Raw genomic sequence first — 20,783 nt, forward strand, 5'->3', positions numbered from 1 at the left:
CTGAGGCTTCTGCTACTCTTTTCTCCTCCCTCCTTCCTTTCGCTGCCCCCATTACCCGCAGGATCAGTCTTACCACGGTTCAGTTGGGGCTGCTGGGGTTGGAGCAGGTCCTCTGCTGCTGCTGCTGGGGGCTGCTCCTTCCAAACCTGAGGGAGTTCCCGATAATATCGGTCTCTACAACAGGCTACCGCGGACTCAAACACCGCACCCTCTGGCCATCTGAGGGGGTGGGGTTCCTTCCAACCCGAAGGTGGGGAACCTTGGTGGAGTTTTACGGTTGTGGCCTTGGAACCTAGGAGCAACCTAGGGCTGTTGGCTCTAATGCTCGCTGTCGCTCCGAGCGAAATGGGGGTGTGGTAGGCTGTAGGACCTTTCCTTTCCCCTGAGAGCTCCTCACTGCCTGTGGCCTTGGCCTCCCTGAGTACTGGGATTACAGGCATGCTCCACCACGCCTGGCTCATCTCTGGCAGTTTCTTCTTCACCAGGATCACTGCGCTCTGCAGAGCGTTGCTAAAGACATCCTGCTTGGATGGCAGGGCCAGAAAAACTGGTGATTCCAGGGACAAGCCCCTCCTCTCCAGGATCAAAATCAGCTGACTGACCCTGCCTTCAGAGTGGAGGAGCTATATCCCAAAAGTAAGGACTGCCCCACTCCTAGGACCACTGGAGAATGTGATAAACCTCAGGTCATACACACAAAAGATCCAAAGACTTGTGCAGTATTGTGCTCAAAAAGTTTCACTTTCATTTTGTACTGCTTGCCCCTCCCTCCTCACACTTAGTTTCTTCTTGTGCAGATCTATTCCACTCCAAACAATCAGAAAAATATTGTTTCTATTCACTGAACTTCTTGAAACTTAGCACTGGAGGGGTTGATTCTGTCTTCATAGGTTTGTAGAACAATAGGATTAAGGTCTTTTTCTTAACTCTGTTCATGTTATAACATTTTTGCTGTGAAGAAGAGGCATGTGATCTCTGCTGAGCTGACACAAATTCAGTTTTGAGAACTTCAAAACCAAGCATCTGTGATAATATCTTGTAGGCAGAGAAACTGCCCAATAATCTTACAAAAACATCTGGAAGAGTATGACATTGTGAATGGATTAATGGAATTTATTTACCAAAAAAATTAAACATATACAGCCTTATTCTACATAATTAAAAACTCATCTTTATTTCATGATGGAATAACTTTTGGATGGTAATATATTTTACTCAAAAAGCATTTTATTTAAAAAAATCGATTTAAATCAAAATCCGATTTAAATAAAAAAAAATCATTGATTTTTATCCACCCTGGTAGCAGACCTAACAAATACCCTCTGGCATTAGTGCATATAAAGGCTAAGCATCCTTTGACCCTGGAAGGTCTCTTCTCATGCTACACCTCATCCCAGGCATCAAGGCTCACTGGAGGCGTTGGTCTGAATGTAGATGATTTCGCTCTTGGCCCCATAGTTCTTGCGCTCATCAGAATAGGTGACCAACGTCTTCACAAAGATGGCGTACTGAGTCCAGGGCTTTAGGTTCCGTAGCAGCCACCCTGGGTGCCGCAGCAGCCACCCTGGGTGCCCTGACCGTGGAGGAGGATCAACATCCACCACCGTCCAGCTGTTGGAGCCACAGACATCCTGGCCATCAAACTCCGTCACGTTCTGAAAGGGACTGGCCCCAGAAGCAAGAGAATGAGGAAGGAACATTAGTGCAAAAAAGGCAACATGCATCTGAACACGTCCTAGTGATTTGAGAGGGGAATGGCTGCTACCCTCACTACGCTCTGGGTGAAATCTGCGATGTCCAGAGATGTGGAGAGGAGAAGGGCTCTTTTTCCCAGGTCAGACTAGCTGCTGACCTACAGGGCTGCCCTCCCCGCAACAGATTACATGTTGCTCAACTTATTTGCCACTTCTCTTCCCCCTGACGGCACCCTTCGGCAGGCCGCCCGTGCCCTCATTCTCTCAGGAAGACTTCAACTATGTGGCTTCCTGGGAGTGGGGAATTATGGCAATGCGGGCCCCTCTTCAGCCCCCATCTTCTCAGCCACATTACCAAGATGTCTGGAAGTTCTAACCTCCACAAGGATTCAATTTACTCACGCTTCCTTATAGAAGAGCATGAATCCAAGGAGATCACGGTAGTCTTGTGGCCAGTAGGGCTCCCACTTTAGCACAATCTTGTCGCTGTATGTTTTTATATAGGAAAATTTCAGCACCTCGTTCTCGCCTGCAGAAGGGGACACAAGATTTGTATTAGCACACACACAGAGGACGCAGCCGCACAAGGAAGACAACTGCCTCTCTGGGGTCAGGAAAGGCCAGCCTTATAACCTGTAGGACTCTCAGAGATGGAGCTATGCGAGCTCCTGGGAAGGAAGGAAATGGTAGAGCAGCAGCAGTAGCAAATGGGTGGGGGAGGGGAGGATCTGGAACGGCCCCTCCCAGGGTGGATTTGATTTAAATCAAACTGATTTAAATCACGATTTAAATCACTAGTCATTAAGGCTTGATTTAAATCATAGTTTTCTACATAAAGACTAATTCTTGCTGGTATAACTTTAATATGCAAGTAGATGCCTGCCTTACCGATAGGTAAAGGAACCAAGTATTCCCAAACTGGGTCTCTTTTACGGCCTGCTGCCATTATAGGTTTTTTCCTCCAAGGAAAGAATGTGATAAACCTCAGGTCATACACACAAAAGATCCAAAGACTTGTGCAGTATTGTGCTCAAAAAGTTTCACTTTCATTTTGTACTGCTTGCCCCTCCCTCCTCACACTTAGTTTCTTCTTGTGCAGATCTATTCCACTCCAAACAATCAGAAAAATATTGTTTCTATTCACTGAACTTCCTGAAACTTAGCACTGGAGGGGTTGATTCTGTCTTCATAGGTTTGTAGAACAATAGGATTAAGGTCTTTTTCTCAACTCTGTTCATGTTATAACATTTTTGCTGTGAAGAAGAGGCATGTGATCTCTGCTGAGCTAACACAAATTCAGTTTTGAGAACTGCAAAACCAAGCATCTGTGATAATATCTTGTAGGCAGAGAAACTGCCCAATAACCTTACAAAAACCTCTGGAAGAGCATGACATTGTGAATGGATTAATGGAATTTATTTACCAAAAAAATTAAACATATACATCCTTATTCTACATAATTAAAAACTCATCTTTATTTCATGATGGAATAACCTTTGGATGGTAATATATTTTCCTCAAAAAGCATTTTATTTAAAAAAATCCGATTTAAATCAAAAAAATCCGATTTAAATAAAAAAAAATCCGATTTTTTTTATTTCTTTTAAAAAAATCATTGATTTTTATCCACCCTGGCCCCTCCTCATCCCACCACTCGTCAGGGCAGGCTCTGCAAAGGAGGCCACAGGAGAGCACACGGACAAACGGACAGCGGCCCAGGAGTCCACCAAGAGCGATGGGTGATGGAAACCTAAAGCAGAGGACATTTCAAAGGATTGGATTTCAGTTGAATTTCTTAGTGGGGTGGCGAGGAGAGAAGTGTACATATCCTTGTGTATGGCATGTCCTACTTTCTTTAGAGAACGAAAAGTGGCCAAACGGCAAGGTAGCAAGCCAAACCGGCCCTGGGTGAAAGAGAGGAATGGGTTTGCTTTGCTGAACTGAACGAACAAGGATCAACACAAACAGGATGTTTCCAACTTAATGGCTTGACTTGGCTACGCTCAGAAAACAAAAGCAATGCAACACATGCGAAGAGCAGGACAGCACCGCCAGCCCTTCTCTTCGCTGCTTCAAAACAAAACACACAGACACAAGGCCAGGCCTGCCGATCCTTGACCCCACCTCTTAGGGCTGAGATGGCAGACAGATTCTGCACCCAGCACAGGAGGCTTATCTTGGAAGAAGCACGCCATCCCAAGACAGAAGGGAGCACGCCTCTTCCAAGATGGTGCCTGCTGCAACACAAAGCTCTTTGGGATGAAGGGTTTCCCTGGCATGCCATTTGAGCTAATGCAAGATGCGTAGAACTTGTAAGACTGAATATGGTTTTTATAACTAGGTGGCAGCTCTATTAAGAATATCATAATTCAGACTATTATTGCAGAATCAGCACCTGCCCCAATTAGGTCCTGCCCGAGGACGTACAAGTTCCAAGGAATGCCCCTGAGCTTGAACAGAGCGCCTTGCCCTCTGCAGCAGTTAAGCTCAGCCGGCTGCCTCTTGTGAGCGTTCTGCTGGCCTGCTTTTCTTGCCCCCTCTGAGCCCCTTCTTGCATTCAAGCCACAAAGCCCTTACAAGAAGCCTGGTCGCCATTTGTCTTGAGGCCGATGTCATTCTTCTCCTGCCGCCCCTTTGTCCCAGAGATATCCTCCATCTTGTGGATCTCCGAGAGGCACAATTTGGGATTGTAATGGAAGAAGAGCTTCCCCTGGGCAATTGTGAGGTTGTGCTTGCTCCAGTCCCAGAGCTGACGGAGATTCTGGTTGTCCAAGGCATAGAAGGAATAGTTCCTGCAAGAAAAGACGGTCAATTTTCAACTACTCTGCTCTGGACCCAGACAAATGTCCTATAAAACAGAAGCAGGGAAGGGATGGCAGCTGTCCATTTCTGGAGCACAGTCGACTGGCTAGTTAGTGCCCCAGGCTTCCAGCAAAAAAATCCAGCAGGCAAGAGACCCAAGTTTAGTTGCAAAGGAAAACAAGCTCTTTGACCCTACTTCCCCCTCCCCCGCCTCCCCAGAGGTTTTCCTCTGTACTGGCCCTGCTTAGAAAGATGAAGCTTTATAGAAGTGACAGGTCTTTTTCTAGTATTCTCAGACTCCTCTGCAAAGGTCAGGTTAAATGAAGGTATCCCTCAAGGCAAACTCACCCAGCTTCTAAAGTATGCCCTCTAATCAGATGGAGTTTGCGGAAAAAGGAGAGGGAGACCAGGGCGTAGGAGCGACGGATTTTCAAGTAGCCAGTGATTTCTTCTATCAAACCCAGGTTGGATTCCAGCTCTGCTGCGATGTTGCCTGAGGAGGCAAAACATGAGAAACGGATCCAGGTACCAGGGAGAGCCAAAAGATTCTGTCCCAAGTTCCCCCAACTTGAACCCAGCATTCTAATTTGAACCCACCACTAATTTGACTTGATGTCAAACAGAATAATTAATCCCCTTTCTTTGCAACTAGCTTCAGGGGCCCCTAACCCAGGTATGCCCAGACCAGGCCCTAGTATCCCTTCCCCCAAATCAGGCACCCTCTTTCGCCCTTTGCTGCCAATCCCCCTGGGCAGCCATACAAATGGGACACGGCAACACTCACATCCTCCACGGATATTGATGACCAGGCTCCCATTTACAACAGTACAGCCTCGTAGCTCCTGTGCGGCAGTCACAGAGTCAACCATCTTCGGATTGGTGAAGTCACAAACTTTGGGACAGGGCCCTGCACAGGGAGTGCAGTGAAGGCTGGAAAACATGGAGGGGCGGGGGGGGGGGAGGTTTAGGCACTCAGCAAGTGCCTCCTGTACCCATCTCAACCCTGCCCTCCACCACAGCTTTCCTATGACAACAGGGAACAAAGGACACATCTCATCATTCTCACCATGAGTGATTCCGCACACGCTGGATAATGCACTTCCAGTCCTCTTTATAGATCATCTGGAACGGATTTTTTTGTGTGCGGAACAAAAAATCCACCTCAAACGATTGATAAAGTGCACTGAAAGTGCATTATCCTACGTGTGCGTAATCACTCAATGACAAGGGAAGGGGGACCTGCACAACAACTGGAGTGGGGGGAGGGAGTCAGCAATTCTTCCCTTTTGCCTCTGACAGGGAGGAGGAGTCAGGAATGTGACCCCTCTCTTCTCTCAAACTGCGTTATGGGTTCTTTCCACTTCTGAACTGCTGCAGAGCGATTTCTAGACCAACAAGCAGCTCACAGCCTTACTAAACGTGGCCACAAGAAGCACTTGTCCTCTCCTTCCATACTGATATCAGGAACTGAGGATATATCCCTAGGGGGCTTCCTGGTGGACAGGCAAGCTTGCCAGCCACATGGACAGATGTGGGCACACAAGCCGAGCAGAACCCCAATTCTGGAAGCTGCTGGTTTGCTCTGAAGGGCAAAACAACAGACAGCAGGCTCAAGAGCCAAGAACCTCTGATACAATTAGGCAACCAACAAGTGGACCAGTGGGACAGCAAGCCACCAAAGTTCAAAGAAAATACAATTCACTACAACTCCCTCTGATAAACAACTGAATTAACAATTATCTGCTTTTTTTGGAGAACTGCTTCTGATGTTAACAAACAATGAAGCAGGGTTGGCAAGGCTGGCATGTGCCAGGATGAGGAGGCAGAGAAGGAGACAATGCCCACTGTCATAAGAACATAAGAGCAGTCCTTTTTTCTTGATACTTTTTATTAAAAAGTAACTGCAAGCGTAGTTTCTGTTAGCTGTGGTGTAAAGATTTAGTACAGATCAATTATCCTAAAAAATAAATGCTTGAGAATGCCAGCTAAAATCTTCAGGAGACCTTCCACCAAAGCAGGAGGATCCAGCATGTGCCTGAGCCTCATCTAAACTGGAGCGTATTATGTGGGGCCCCTGCTTTCATAGAGTGCACTGGAAGCGTTTCCCATTTCTGTCCTTACAATGGGCTTTTTTCTGGGAAAAGAGGTGGTGGAACTCAGTGGGTTGCGCGCAGAGAAAATGGTCACATGGCTGGTGGCCCCGCCCCGTGATCTCCAGACACAGGGGAGTTGAGATTGCCCTCTCCACTCCCCTCTGTCTGGAGATCAGGGGGCGGGGCCACCAGCCATGTGCCCATTTTCAAGAGTTTCCGGAACTCCGTTCCACCATGTTCCAGCTGAAAAAAAGCCCTGGTTTTACACAAGGTGGCCTTTCTTTGAGATGAGTTGACGTTCCGGCAGTGCTGGCCACCCTGGCTGGGCTCTTCACATTTCCAGTTGGGATGGAACGCCCTCTAGTGCCCAGCCTGGAACACAGTCAGAATTTTCACTGATCTATAAAACGTGTTATTTGCTACTTTGATTTAAAGTAGCTTTCATTATCAGAACACATTCTATGGGCCTGAGAACACAGCGTTAAAACACTATCTTTTCCGCCTCCATTCTAAAGGAAAGATTTCTGAGCAATTTCCTTTACCGTTTTCCCATTCTCCCCCACTCCTGATCCTACTTCTGATGTGTCGTGTACACCTCTGTCCCAAAAGGCAAGCTTTTCTCCATAGAACATCCCTTTTGCCTATTCTTGCTGCTAGAGGCTACCCCAACTGTAACAGGCAACTGAGTCCCTGGTAGATGCTGCCTCTGAGAATATTTTATAGGGCTGATGGAGAAAAGAAGCATTGAACTGACATACAGACTGCCAACCAATGAGAAATAACTCACTTGCTGGAGTTCATGGTGTACCCCGAGGGGCAATCAGGAACACATTCGCCGTTGTGGATGACGTGGCACCCAGACTGGCGGGCAATCTTACACTTGTTGTGCAGATCTTGGCAAAAGTCGAAAGTCACGCAGCGCCAGCCTTTGTAGCGATAGTAGCCGGAAGGGCACGTCTCCACGCACTTGCCCTCCAGGTTGAGGTTCCGGCAAGCAACACACTTCCCCGGATTGTTGGGCTCCAGGCAGTTGCCCAGGCACTCTGAGTGGCAACACTTGTCATCCAGGGTGCAGCCCTGTGACTTGCATGCGGTGGGACACACTGGGGAAACAAAGGCAGTAGTAAGGAGGGTGGAGTGCTTGAACCTGTTGCCCTTGCCCCACCTTTGAACCCAGAAGCTGGACTCCCCCCGGCCCAGCCCTGGGAACAGATGCAACGTCACCTCATCTGATCCACACAGAAGCATGAATGCGTGAGGAGCTGCCCCAGTTTTAATCCACATTACGATCATTCTTTGGGCAATCCTGTGTATGCGGGGCTTTTTTTCTGGGGAAAGAGGTGGTGGAACTCAGTGGGTTGCCCTCGGAGAAAATGGTCACATGGCTGGTGGCCCCGCCCCCTGATCTCCAGACAGAGGGGAGTTGAGATAACTCAGCGGCGCGGAGGGCGATCTCAACTCCCCTCTGTCTGGAGATCAGGGGGCGGGGCCACCAGCCATGTGACCATTTTCAAGAAGTTCCGGAACTCCGTTCCACCACATTCCAGCTAGAAAAAAGCCCTGTATGTACGTACCCAGAGGCTTTACCAACCAAGTTCTGCATTGGGCGTAAGCAGCACTATATTAATTAATTTAAAATATCCCACCTTTCCTCCCTGAAAAGTGGGCTCTGGAAGCTCATGTAAAGCACCTGACAAAGCAGGGAATCAAACAACCCCAATGCCCATCATCGTCCGCCCAGATCAGAAAAGCCTCCGCAGCCCAAGAGTTCTGTGGCAGATAAAACTCTTTGCTTTCAAATAAATCAGTAGGAAGCCTGCCTGGAGATGGGAAGGGCTGGAGAAATTCAGAAATATCACTTGTCAACCCACCCCCGCCCCAGACCTCTCTTTAGTTCTTCTGATGGAAGGTTTGGAAAGTTTGGGAAGCACCAAACAGAACTCCTGTGAGAGATTGTCTCTATTGGAATGAGTGAAATGCTGTTTAAGACAAGGTTTTACTAACACTGAATGTGTAGTATGAAGGTTTTCATGCAAGACTGCAGTATTAAAAAATGATCCTTCCAGTGCGTCCTGTCGACATATTCAGTGTATTTTTAAGTATACATTTATTATTTAGACAGGCACGTCACTCTCTGTGACACTGAGAGATCTCTGTCTTTTGGTGCTACACCTCTGAAGATGCCAGCCACAGCTGCTGGCGAAACGTCAGGAACTACGGGCCAAGCTACACATGATGAATGACACTTAAACGGCAAGTGTATTTCTCCCTGTTCACTTGCCCTCCACTCAATCCACTTGCTGTTCAAGTGTCATTCGTCATGTGTAGCTTGGCCCTACAACGCCAAGACCACGGCCATACAGCCCGGAAAACCCACAAGAACCATGACTCATTTTGTCCACAATTCATTTGCAATACTGTGCATGATGATAGCTCCTTGTTAAAAGTTCAAAACAGTGTCCGAATATGCTGCTAACTAGCTCTGCTGTAACTATTTGAGGCTGTTTGTTGAAACGCTTTTTTTCTTTACTGCAAAACCAGCCTGGAGGGCAAAAACTATGGTAGATGTTCCGAGGGGGCAAAGGGTGCAGCAGTTTGCAGTTCATGCTATAAGTGCAATTTCGCTTATGAAAAATGAGCAGAGAAATCCAAAGCAGACTCACACCTTTCTGAGATAATGACTTCAACGGACTTAGAAGGTGTCTGTTTGCAACTGCTCTTGCATTCAGACTTTTAAATTTTGCAATTATGCTCGAAAGTGCTACATTACAAATGATGCAAACTTTAATTGTTAAAGCAGTAAAATAAGTGTATGCTTATAATAAAGGAAGTACAATATACATTTGAATTTTTCTCAAAAAATTTCAGTTTTGTTATTCAAGGCTTCAAAATCCTTGGATATCTCTAAACCAGAGCAAAACTAACATAAGCTTTTCTTGAGGCCAGAACAAAAGCTGTCCTCCTGGCCTCTGGTGCTCAGCTGTTCCTGAAGGTTGGGGCTATAGTGTAGGAGAAAGTGTCTAGCAAAAGAAAGAGAGAGATGTATTCTATCCTCAACTTAGTCCAGAGTTCACCTGGCATTTGCCTCCTCCCCTTCCTGGTAGGATGGATAGATATGGTAGGATGAATATATGTATGTATGCAGGGTTTTTTTGCTGGGAAAAGAGGTGGCGGAACTCTCAAGAGGGAAATGAGGAAGATTCTTTGAAATAATATTATTTTCAAGCACTATTGCTGAGTATTTTCAAGAGGTGCCGGAATTCCGTTCCACTGCGTTCCCCTTGAAAAAAAGCCCTGTATGTATGTATGTATGCATGCATGCATGCATGCATGCATGTCTAGCAGTGGTGGCACTGGTCCCTGTACTTTGCTCTTCTCTAGCCACCTAATCAGAGCTCCCTTCTTCAGATATTCTTCAGGTATCTGATGAAGGCAGGTTTTGACTCACAAAAGTTCACAACCTGAAAATCTAGTTGGTCTCTAAGGTGCCACTGGACTCAAATCCTGCTGTTCTACTATGACCACCCACCTGAAACAGTCTTGAAAGAAGGCAGACAGAGCAGGAGCTGTTAGGTGGACTGGGACTAGTATGCAGGGACTGCGGCCCTCATGCTGGGAAGGGCTTGAAAATTTTAAGAGCAGCACCTTCTACTGAGCCAGGAAACCAAGAGGCAACTAACTGAGTCATTTCAGAACAGGTGGGATGATGGGTCAGTATCTTTTTACTTCGTTTAAAAGGTCTGCTACATTTTGCACGAAGTTTCAGAGATGACTTTATGGACAGCTCCATTCAGACCAAGTGAAAGTAGTTAAGCCAGGAGGATACAGTAGCGGGGATGGGGGCAACCAGACCTGAATATAGAAGGGAAGAGAACCCGTACACAAGAAAATGTCATGGGAAAAGGCACTCTTGGAAACTTGGCCAGCTCATTGCTCTCACGGTGAAATCAGTCAAGGCAGCCAGGGTGGGGAGCGTCCGATTAGGATGCGAGGATCCCGGTTCGAATCCCAACTCTGCCACAGAAGCTTGCTGGACCAGTCACACCCACTCAGCCTAACTCCCTCACAGGGTTCTTGCGAGGATTACATGGAGGACAAAACAACGCAAGGTGCTTAAGGTCCCCGCTGGGGAGAAAGGCAAGATATAAATTAAGTAAATAAATACATTTATGATCCTCATGTGATCTGTAAGGGACATGGTTATACTGCCCAAGAGAGCAGAGGAACCCCTTCTAAAGGTTCCTGGACTGAGGGCAGCCAAAAACGCCCGCCCTCTTCCTGTACCCTTCTGCTATCTGAACTCAACCAAGCTTTTAGCATCAGCACCTTTTGTTCATGTTCTAACAATGCCCTGCATGCAGCATCTGGAAATCACAGTATCCCCCCCGGATCCAAGAACTTCCCAGGGAGAGTCCACCAGCAGGAACTTTGCCTGCTTTCCCTGAGGCAGCGGGTTAGCCAGCCACTTCCCCTTTGGGGGCCTTTGGCTCAGGCTTCCACTCCAGCTCCCAATGGCGTCTCCCTGTTTACTTTCCTCGCCTGGGGGCAAAGTCTCTCTCTGTGAGGGCTGTACCTTTATTCCAAGACCTGGGCACAAATACAACTTTTATTTTCTGATGTGGCCTCAACCTTGGGAAAGCCACTGTGCCAGTCTGAAAGTATACAGCAAGTCAGCTAATGAGACCAGCAAAAGGGACCACTGTAGGCACACAGTTCTGTCATTTTCACATCATAACTAAGGAGGGGAGAGAAGCACACCAGCCCACACCTCAGCTGCTGACATTCCCGCAGCCGAACACCTGCTCTCCTCTCCCTCACAGGCTCTGAACAACGTCTGCTAGTTGTTCCAATCCCTACTGGGCCGCTGTGGTGTTGTGTTGGACCAGGGTGTGAGAGACCCAGAGCAGAATCCCTGCTCTGCCATGGAAACTTGCTGAGTGACCTTGGAACGGCCCCTTGGCTACTCATCGTGAAGGGTCTTTCTCCTCTGAGGAAAGGAGGACATCTTGGGTGATTCACAGCGTCCAATCGGGGAGGCAGGAAATGACAAACCTTTCTTCCTCTTCCCTTGTAGGTGGGATCACCCTCGGTTTCCCAGTTCGGGTGACTCCCCTCAGCAGTACTACACAGTCCCTTGTAAGATAAAAACTAGACCCCAACTGGAGTGAAGGAGAAACAACATCATAAACAAGTAAACAACGAACGGCATGCAAGAATTAACAGGTAACATAGTGTTAAGGCGAGCGTGGGAGCAAAAAATGCGCCCCCCCGGCTCCTGCGTAGGCAGACAGAATCAAAGTATGACAAATGCGGAGAGGAGTGTCAAGATGACGAAGATCGTGGGTGGGCAAGATGTCCTCCTTTCCTCAGAGGAGAAGGACCCTTCACGGTGAGTAGCCAAGGGGCCGTTCTCCCTCTGAGGCGGAGGACATCTTGGGTGCTCCTAAAGCAGTGCCTCACGATCTGGGTGGGATTGCATCTTCATCTTCTACTACGTGTTGTAGCACTGTCCTCCCGAAGGCCGCATCTGCCGAGGCACTGGTGTGGAGGCGATAGTGCCTGATGAACGTAGTCAAGGAGGACCATGTGGCCGCCTTGCAAATATCCTCTGCAGAGGCGTTCCTTCTCAGGGCTGCGTTAGTGGCTGCGCTTCTCGTCGAGTGGGCAGTTATCCCCGCTGGTATCTCAATCCTCTGTGCCTTGTCAGCTTCTGTAATACAGGACCTAATACTGTACGCGATCGCCGATGAGGACATGCGCTGACCTTTTTTAGGCTGTGAGATGTTGATGAATAAGGCGTCCGTCTGACGAATATCCTCCGTCCTGATCAGATACATCTTGAGCGACCTCCTCACATCCAGATTGTGCCACTCACGTTCACTAGGGTGTCTGGGATCCGGGCAGAAAGATGGTAGGTTGATCTCCTGAGAACGATGGAAGATGGAGTACGCCTTAGGCAGAAAGGTTGGGTCTGTCCTCAGAACCACCTTATCCTTGTGAAAGATGCACAGGTCCGGACGTGACGAAACGGCACTCAATTCCGATACCCTGCGTGCAGATGTAATGGCGACCAGGAAGATCGTCTTGATCCTCAGCCATCTGAGGGATACGCTTCTCACTGGTTCGAATGGTGGTTTGGTGAAGGCGGACAGCACTACGTTGAGTCTCCATGTAGGAAAATGATGGACCGGTGGTGGTTTTAACAGCGTGGCCCCCCTGAGGAACCTCCTAACAAGCGGGTGAGACGCTAAAGAGGTACCCCTGCCGTCCGTCCAGACTGATCCTATGGCGGCGACCTGTCTCCTGAGGGTTGCTGGCCTCAGTCCCTTGTCGAGACCTTCCTGCAGGAAACCTAGAATGGAGTGCACTGTCGGATCCAGAGGCGACACCTTCCTACGTCTGCACCATCTATGGAAGGCTTTCCAGGCGCAATTATATATGCGAATGGTGGAACTCTTTTGGGACGCTAGCAAGGTGTCAATGACTCCCGAGGGAAGACCTTCTCGTTGGAACAGGTTCCTCTCAATTTCCATCCGGTCAGCGCCCACCATTGAGGATGAGGGTGCCAGATCGGGCCCTGCTGTAAGAGATCCGGTTGAGTTGGCAACTGCAGAGGTGGTGTGACCGACAACAGTTGGAGAGTGGAGAACCACGGTCGCCTGGGCCACCAGGGAGCAATCACGATGACTGTTGCTCTGACCTGTCTGATCTTCCTTAACAGTTTTGGGATCACTGGTAAGGGAGGAAAGGCATACAGCAGAGAGTTGGGCCAGGACGCAGTGAGCGCGTCCGTGTCCTCCGCTTGCGGATGGAAATATCTGGTGTAGAATCTTGGAACCTGATTGTTCCGGTGCAAGGCGAAGAGGTCCACTACCGGCGTTCCGAAGCGTTCTGTCAGCAAGGCAAATACTTCCTTCTTCAGGGACCACTCCCCTGGGTGGAGCGACTCCCTGCTTAACCAGTCCACGTGAATATTCTGGACCCCCCTGATGTGTTCCGCTCTGATGGAGGAAAGATTGAGCTCCGCCCAGGTCATGATCTACAAAGGGCTTCCCTTTGTAGACGGGAGGATTTGGTCCCTCCCTGCTTGTTTATGTAGGTTTTTGTGGCGACGTTGTCCGTCCGTACTAGGATGTGTTCGTGGTCGAGCGAGCTCCTGAAATGTTTCAGTGCCAGGAAGACTGCTCGCATCTCCAAGACGTTGATGGGTAAGTTCTTTTCCGTCTCTGACCACTCCCCCTGGGCAGGGACGCCGTGTAGTGTCGCTCCCCAGCCTCTCAGGCTGGCGTCTGTGAAGAGCTGGGTGAGCTTCGGGGACAGAAAACTCTTGCCTAGGCGTAGGTTGTCGTCGATCGTCCACCACCCCAGGCTTTCCTTCACAGAGTGTGGCACTTGAAGTTTGATGCTCGATCTCTGGGCGATCTGCCACTGGAAGGGGCGCAGGAAGGCCTGAAGTGGCTTGGCATGGAACTTGCCCCAGTAGATGGCTTCTGAACTGGCCACGAGCAGACCCATTAGCTTTGATAGTTCCATGAGCGGAGATGCTTGTTGTCTGATTATCTGGGACGCTAGCTTCCTGGTCTTGGCTCTCTTGTCCTCCGGGAGGAAGAAGCTGCCCTTTCTTGTGTCTATCGTCAGTCCCAGATGCTCGAGTCTTTTCGAAGGACGCAGTGAGCACTTGTCGTGGTTTATCAAGAAGCCGTGGCTCTCTAGGAATCGAATGGTGAACATTGTCTCCCTGACTGAATCGGACTCGGAGGCGGATCTTATCAGTATGCCGTCCAGATACGGGTGCACGTGAATGCCTTTCTCCCGTAGTTTGACAATGGGAACCACCAGGAGCTTCGTGAATACCCGAGGAGCCATGGACAGGCCGAAGGGAAGTGCTCTGAATTGAAAGTGACCCTCCTTGATGCTGAATCTGAGGAACCTTCAGTGCGGTGCGGCAATGGGGACGTGCAGATACGCCTCTGTCAAATCTATCGAGGTCAGGAACTCCCCTTCCTGCAGGGCTTCTGTGATGGATCGAAGGGTTTCCATTCGAAAGCGTCTGAGCTTGATGTGCCGGTTGATGTATTTGAGGTCGAGGATGGCGCGCCAGTCCCCGTTCCTCTTGGGGACTGTGAAGAATATCGAATACACCCCTCGTCCCCTCTCTGCGGGAGGCACTGGTTCGATGGCATGTATTTCCAAAAGGTGTTGGATCGCTTTCAAGGTTATGTTTCTTCTGGACTGGTTCTTCTTGAGAGGGGAAGGGATAAAACGTTCCGGTGGAAGGGAGGCGAACTCGATCAAGTAGCCATTGGACACAATCTCTAAGGACCATGCGTCCGCCTTGGAGTCCTCCCAGGTCTGGCGGAACAGGAGAAGTCTTCCCCCCACCGGTGCGCCGTGACAGTCAGGGTTTCTGACCCGTATCCTCCGATTCCTGTTGGCCGCCACGGAATCCCTGAGATCTGTTGAACTTGGAGTGAAAACTGTTCCGCTTGGGCTGGCCTCTGGGTGGGTTCCAGGCTCTCTTGTGGTCCTGTCTGCTTCTGGCCAGCGTGTGATGTGAGCGAAATGGTTGGTAATTGCTTGGCCTCCTGGAGGTGTACTTTAGGGACCTCGGGAGGGCCTTCTTCTTGTCCCTGGTTTCTACCAAGATTTTTTCGAGCTGGTCTCCGAACAGCTTCCCCCCTTGGAAGGGGTATGATGCTAGGATAATCTTGGCTTGTAGGTCGGCTGGCCAAGCCCTAAGCCAGAGCAGTCGTCTAGAGACCGTGGATGACGCCAGGGCCCTCGAGGTCAGGGACAGGGCATCCAAGGTGGCGTCCGCCATGAAGGTGGATGCTTTGAGGATCCTATTGGCTCCTTCGGACAGCCTTCTGTTGTTATCTGGAAGCAGCTGGATCATCCTCCTGATCCACACCACCGAGGCTGTGGATACCATGGAGGCTATGGCCGAGGCTTTGATAGAGGTAGCCATTGCTTCATGGGCCCTCTTCAGCACGGCTTCCCCTTTCTTATCCAGGCCATCTCGGATGTTGCCTTGACCATCCTCGGAGAGAAGGCCTTGAGACTGTAATGCCGCCACCGGAGCGTCAATCACAGGCACCTGCAAGAGCTCGTCCACAAAGTTAGGTAAGACATATAACTTTCTCATATAGTTGGGCACCTGTTTTGTAGCTGCTGGAGTAGGCCACTCTGCTTTGAGCTGGTGCTCAAAGTATTCAGGGAAAGGAAATAGTTTGGGGCCCTCATCTGACCTGGGGAAGAATTCCCTATTCCCTTTGGGCCTAGCCTTGAGGCCTGTGGGCCTAGGCTCCTCTCTCTCCTCCTCTCCCTCGGTTGGATCCTTGAGGTCCAGGGCTGAAAGGGTCTTGGAGAGTAGGTATTGATAATCTTCCAGCTGAAATAATCTGTTGGATGGTTGGGCAGTGATGGGGTCTGACTCCTGCTCCTCCTCTGACAGAAACTCTCCCTCCTCTGAGATGTCACTGAGGGAGTGATCTTCATCATGCCAGGCCGAGGCCTTGTTGGTGGTCAGGCCTTGGGGCTGCTTGCGGGCCGCCTTGGTGGGCCAGGTGCTTCTCTGATGAGAAGGACCAGGAGGAGTAGGCTGGGCTGGGATGGCCTGAGATTGTTCAGGATCCGAAGACTGCCCCTGGCTGATGGCCCAAAGCTCCTCTCTAAGGGACCTCTTGATAACAGCTAAGATCTGGGGCGACAGCTCGTCAGGGGGGTCACTTACTTGGACTCCTGAAGGTGCTGAGCTGCGATTCTGTGACGAGGGTCCCGATCTGTGCTCAAGATCTCCCGCCGGAAGGTTGGGAAGCACGTTGTCGCGGTTTGGCGGGAATTCGCGGCTAGCCGCTGTTCCCGCCGAAATCGATCCGCGCGTAGTCTCGCCGGTCTCCCTTCGCTTTCCGCGGCGCACTGCCCTCTCTGGCTTGGAGGAAGACAGACGAGGGCGCTTCGTTGCAGGGTGGTCGTCTCTCTTTGAAGAGCCTTCCCCGGGGGACCGATCAGGCCTACGCGGCGCGTCGGTTCCCACCGGACTTTCCCCCGCCGCTGGTAGAACGGGTCCGAGGGGGCCGTCTCCAGCCTTGTCCAAAAAAGAGTCTTCGGAGTCAGATGACTCCCTTGTGGCCATCCTGGCCTCCCTGTGAGTAGAGGACTCCTCTCCGCAGGTGTAAGAAGGAAAAAGAGCACAGGACAAGAAAAAAGAGCACCCCAGTGAAGAGAGGGAAGGAAGAGGTTGAGCAAGGAAAGGTGTTTTAAGTTGAATAAAGAAGAGCAAAAAATGAGGGGAAGGTAGGACAGGATAGCAGAGCCAGCCTACACCCTACTGCTCTCCCCTGAGGCAGGAAAGGAACTGGGAAACCGAGGGTGATCCCACCTACAAGGGAAGAGGAAGAAAGGTTTGTCATTTCCTGCCTCCCCGATTGGACGGTGGGAATCACCCAAGATGTCCTCCGCCTCAGAGGGAGAACAGTCACTCCCTCACAGGCTAACCTTCCTCAGAGAGTTCTTGTGAGGATAAAATGGATTGGGAGGGGGATGATACGGTAAAGCCACTTCTAGGTCTTCACCAGAGAGAAAATTAGGGTATAAATAAATAAATACTGCTTGATTACAGGCTCTCTCAGTGAATGATCCAGCCCTGTGGGACAATCTCCCAGATGAATTAAGACGAAGTACATCCTTTTTGTATTTTTGTAGGGGCTGTTAAGTCAGAACTTTTTAAGAGGGTTTTTGGTGTCACTTGCCTGCATTACCTTGGGGGCAGGGTTTTATGATTGTTTGCTGGGTTGGTTTTTTTTAGTTATCTGATTTTCTCTCTTTTTTGATGCTAGGTGGTTTGGTTTCCTTCTGTTAGGTCCCAGCTGCTTGGGAGAAAGGCCAACTATAAATATTTTAAGTAAGTGAATAAAATAAAACAGAATAAAAAAGTGAATACAATAAAACAAAACAGGCAACCTAGTTAAGCCCAGAATATAACCTGAAGCACTGCAAACTACCCCTTAAGTACAGGGTCTCTTGCAGGTGCCCGCCTGCACATGGGTGAAATCAACAGCAGCCCGTACATGGGCTTTCTTTGTGGTGGCTCCTACGCTGTGGAACAGCCTGCCTGAGGAGGTCAGGAGAACCCCCATGCTCCTGGCTTTCCACAAACAATGCAAAACCAAATTATTCAAAAAGGCTTTTTATTCAGATATAAGGAAAGTATTGTAGGGAGGGGGTCGCAGATGCTTCGCTAATGAGTTAAGGGCCATAGACTTCACCACTATGTTGCCTTGCATATTACTTGTTCCTATATACTACCTGTGCTTCATGTTATCTAATGTCAGCCCTAGAATTGATTATATTCTGTTCCAGCAATTCTTCCACTCTTGTGTTGGGTCCTTGCTAATGCTGTATCTTTACAAAATCCTATGATGTTGTGGAAATGTCCTTGACACTGTATGGAAATGTCTTGATACTGATTGTACTAATCTCACACTATATAATCCGCTTTGAGTCTCAGTGAGAAAGGCGGACTATAGATGACATAATAAGAAAGCAAGCAAGTAAGTAAGCAAGTAAGTAAAGCCTGGCCCTGCCACTCTGCCAAGTGCTGCACGCACGCTCCTCCCCTCTTCTCCCACCAGGCCAAGGAGAGCGTCATGTTCTGGCCAGAGGCAATTCTCCAGCCCATCTGCTTTGTGCCCGTTCCAGCCAGTACAGCTGGGGAGTCCGGGCTACTCGCTCACCCAGCAAGCAAGCACCGTGATCCTGAGTCAGCAGCTCAGGTGGAGGGACAGCCGAAGGGCTTAGATAGCGTTGGATCCATATCCGTGTCAGTATGTCAATCAGAGATCCAGAGGAGTTAGCTGTGTTAGTCTGTAGTTGCAAAATAGTAAAGAGTCCAGTAGCACCTTTAAGACTAACCAACTCATTTGTAGCATAAGCTTTCGAGAACTACAGCTCTCTTTGTCAGATGCATCGTCAGATAATGTTGGTTAGTCTTAAAGGTGCTACTGGACTCTCTTTTTTTGTATTAAAACTTTCTTTATTTAAACTATAAACTACACACCACAACACAATAAACAACAAACATAGAGAACAAGAAACAAACACAATTCTAAACATAACAATACATATATCTATAAAATTAAGAGGAAAAGAAAAAAGAACCCCCCCCTAAATTACACTAGAAGTTGAGTTCCGATTTTTTCCGCAGCAAGTATATATAAGTGGATGCAAAAGGATGCAGCCAGCCAAGAGCTTGCTTCTGTGTTGCTTCTCCTGGATCTACCTGCAGCCTTTGACACAGCAGACTGAACCACCTGTTGAAGTGTTTGGAGGCAGGAGGAGGTACCAGGGGATGTATCTCGGACTGGTTTAAACTGTCCCTCACAGAGCAGACTCAAAAGGCTGGAGAATAGCTATCTTCAAGGTGCGAGTTATCTTGTGGAGTTCCACAGGGTGCAATCTTATTCCCCATATTATTCAATCTCTATGTAAAGCCTTCAGGAGAAATCATTTGCAGCTATGGAACTGGGTGTCAACAATATGCAGGTGATACTCAGCTCTGTATCTACAAATCCCCTGGTGATGAAGCAGAGGTACTAAGTCACTGCTTGACAACTGCTGTCAACCGTCCGAAAGCAAACAAATCTGAGACAAGATGGAAGACTTTGAAAGACATGAACTTCTCACTTTCAGTGGAGTTCATCTGACTCTTGCGGACTCAGTTAAGAGCCTAGGGGTTACACTGGATCCAGCACTGCTGCTAGAAAATGCAAAAAAATGCCTTCCACAAACTCAGTATAGTCCAGAAGATGGCCCTCTTACCTTGACACGGCTGATCTGGCCACCTGGATCCAAGGCAAGGTAACACTGAGACTTGACTCCTGTAAGGCACCTTACATAGTTCTCCCCTCAAAGTCAACTCAGAGATTCCAGTTGGCGCAGAATGCCGCAGCTCAATTATTATCGGGAGTGAGGCGAAGCAGGCGTATGACTCCCAGTCTGCAGTCACTCCATTGGCTTCACTTGGGCTTAATCCAAGGTCTTTGCTATCACATTCAAAGCCCTTCACAGCCTTGGTCCCTCATATCTGTGCAACCACCTCCCCACCCCCCCTATGCTCTGCCATGGTAGTTTTGCTCCTCTGCACAGGGCCTTCTGCAGGTGGCAGAATCAACAACTGCTCACACGAGCGTATTTTCTGTAGTGGCCCCCACCTTATGGAATGGCCTGCCTGGGGGGGTCGGGAAAGCGCCCACCCTCCTGGCTTTCTGCAAACTGTGCAAAATCAAATTATTCAAGAAGACTTTCATACACAGGTGACCAGATTGTACTGTAAGGAAATAGTTCAGAGAGATGTGTTGGTACAGCCATCAGGACTGTAGACTTTACTACTGCATACTATCTGTTGCTGTAATTTATTATGTCATGTCCAATGGTGTATGTTTTGTTCAATATAGCATCTACTTGTTTTCAACTTATACCCTGTCATTTTCAAAGTTAAGTGGTTGTGAATCAGCACTCTGCTAGTTCGACTCTCACTACTGCCAAGAGCTCAGTAGGTGGCCTGGGGTAAGCCCCTCCTCTCAGCCCCAGTTCCCCAGCTGTATTGTGGGGATAATAACAACACTGTCTCTCTTCACCGCTCAGAGGGGGCACTAATCTGTCTAGAAGAGCGGTATAAGTGCAGTTATTATTATTGTTGATTGAATGTCCCAGGAGTTGATTGTATTGAATTTTACTTTGTATTCTGCCTTGAATCTCATTGAGAAAAGCAGATTATAAATAACAAATAAATAAATGCAGAGAGGCAGAAGATCCATGATTGTAATGGAGCAAATGCACGTTTTTTGCAGAAACAGAGGATCTCCTACTAGCCCATCTGACAGAACCAGAGGAAAAGAAGGACATCTCCCATCTTGGTGATCTACAGCTGCCCGTACACGTAACATTCTTTGTAGTAGCTCCCCCCTTATGGAATAGCCTGTCTGAAGAGGCTAGGAAAGCTCCGCCTCTCCTGGCTTTCCACAAACTATGCGAACTAAATGATTCAGGAGGGCTTCTTCACTCAGGCAGTAAAAATGACAGAGAGATGCTTTGGTAAAGGAACAGGGGCTGTAGACTATACTACTGGGCACTCTCTGTTGATGTAGATATGTTCCCACTGGGTAGTTTTCACATCATGTCATGTCAAATTAAT

At 48.8% G+C, this 20,783-nt stretch overlaps 1 protein-coding gene across 1 annotated transcript in view; it reads right to left on the reverse strand.

Annotated features, from left to right (window-relative positions):
• Positions 1 to 1,092: 1,092 nt before the first annotated feature.
• Positions 1,093 to 20,783, reverse strand: part of LOC129330199 (insulin receptor-like) — a 37,115-nt gene continuing 17,424 nt past the window's right edge. The window contains exons 2-7 of the mRNA XM_054980193.1: positions 7,377 to 7,692; positions 5,281 to 5,426; positions 4,845 to 4,989; positions 4,272 to 4,486; positions 2,097 to 2,223; positions 1,093 to 1,665 (exon numbers count right to left, since the gene is read on the reverse strand). Coding sequence (XP_054836168.1) covers positions 1,401 to 1,665; positions 2,097 to 2,223; positions 4,272 to 4,486; positions 4,845 to 4,989; positions 5,281 to 5,426; positions 7,377 to 7,692 — 1,214 coding nt within the window. The 3' untranslated portion in view covers positions 1,093 to 1,400. The remainder of the gene's footprint in view (positions 1,666 to 2,096; positions 2,224 to 4,271; positions 4,487 to 4,844; positions 4,990 to 5,280; positions 5,427 to 7,376; positions 7,693 to 20,783) is intronic.

Source organism: Eublepharis macularius, chromosome 5 (genome assembly GCF_028583425.1).
Source record: "Eublepharis macularius isolate TG4126 chromosome 5, MPM_Emac_v1.0, whole genome shotgun sequence".
NCBI lineage: Eukaryota > Metazoa > Chordata > Lepidosauria > Squamata > Eublepharidae > Eublepharis > Eublepharis macularius.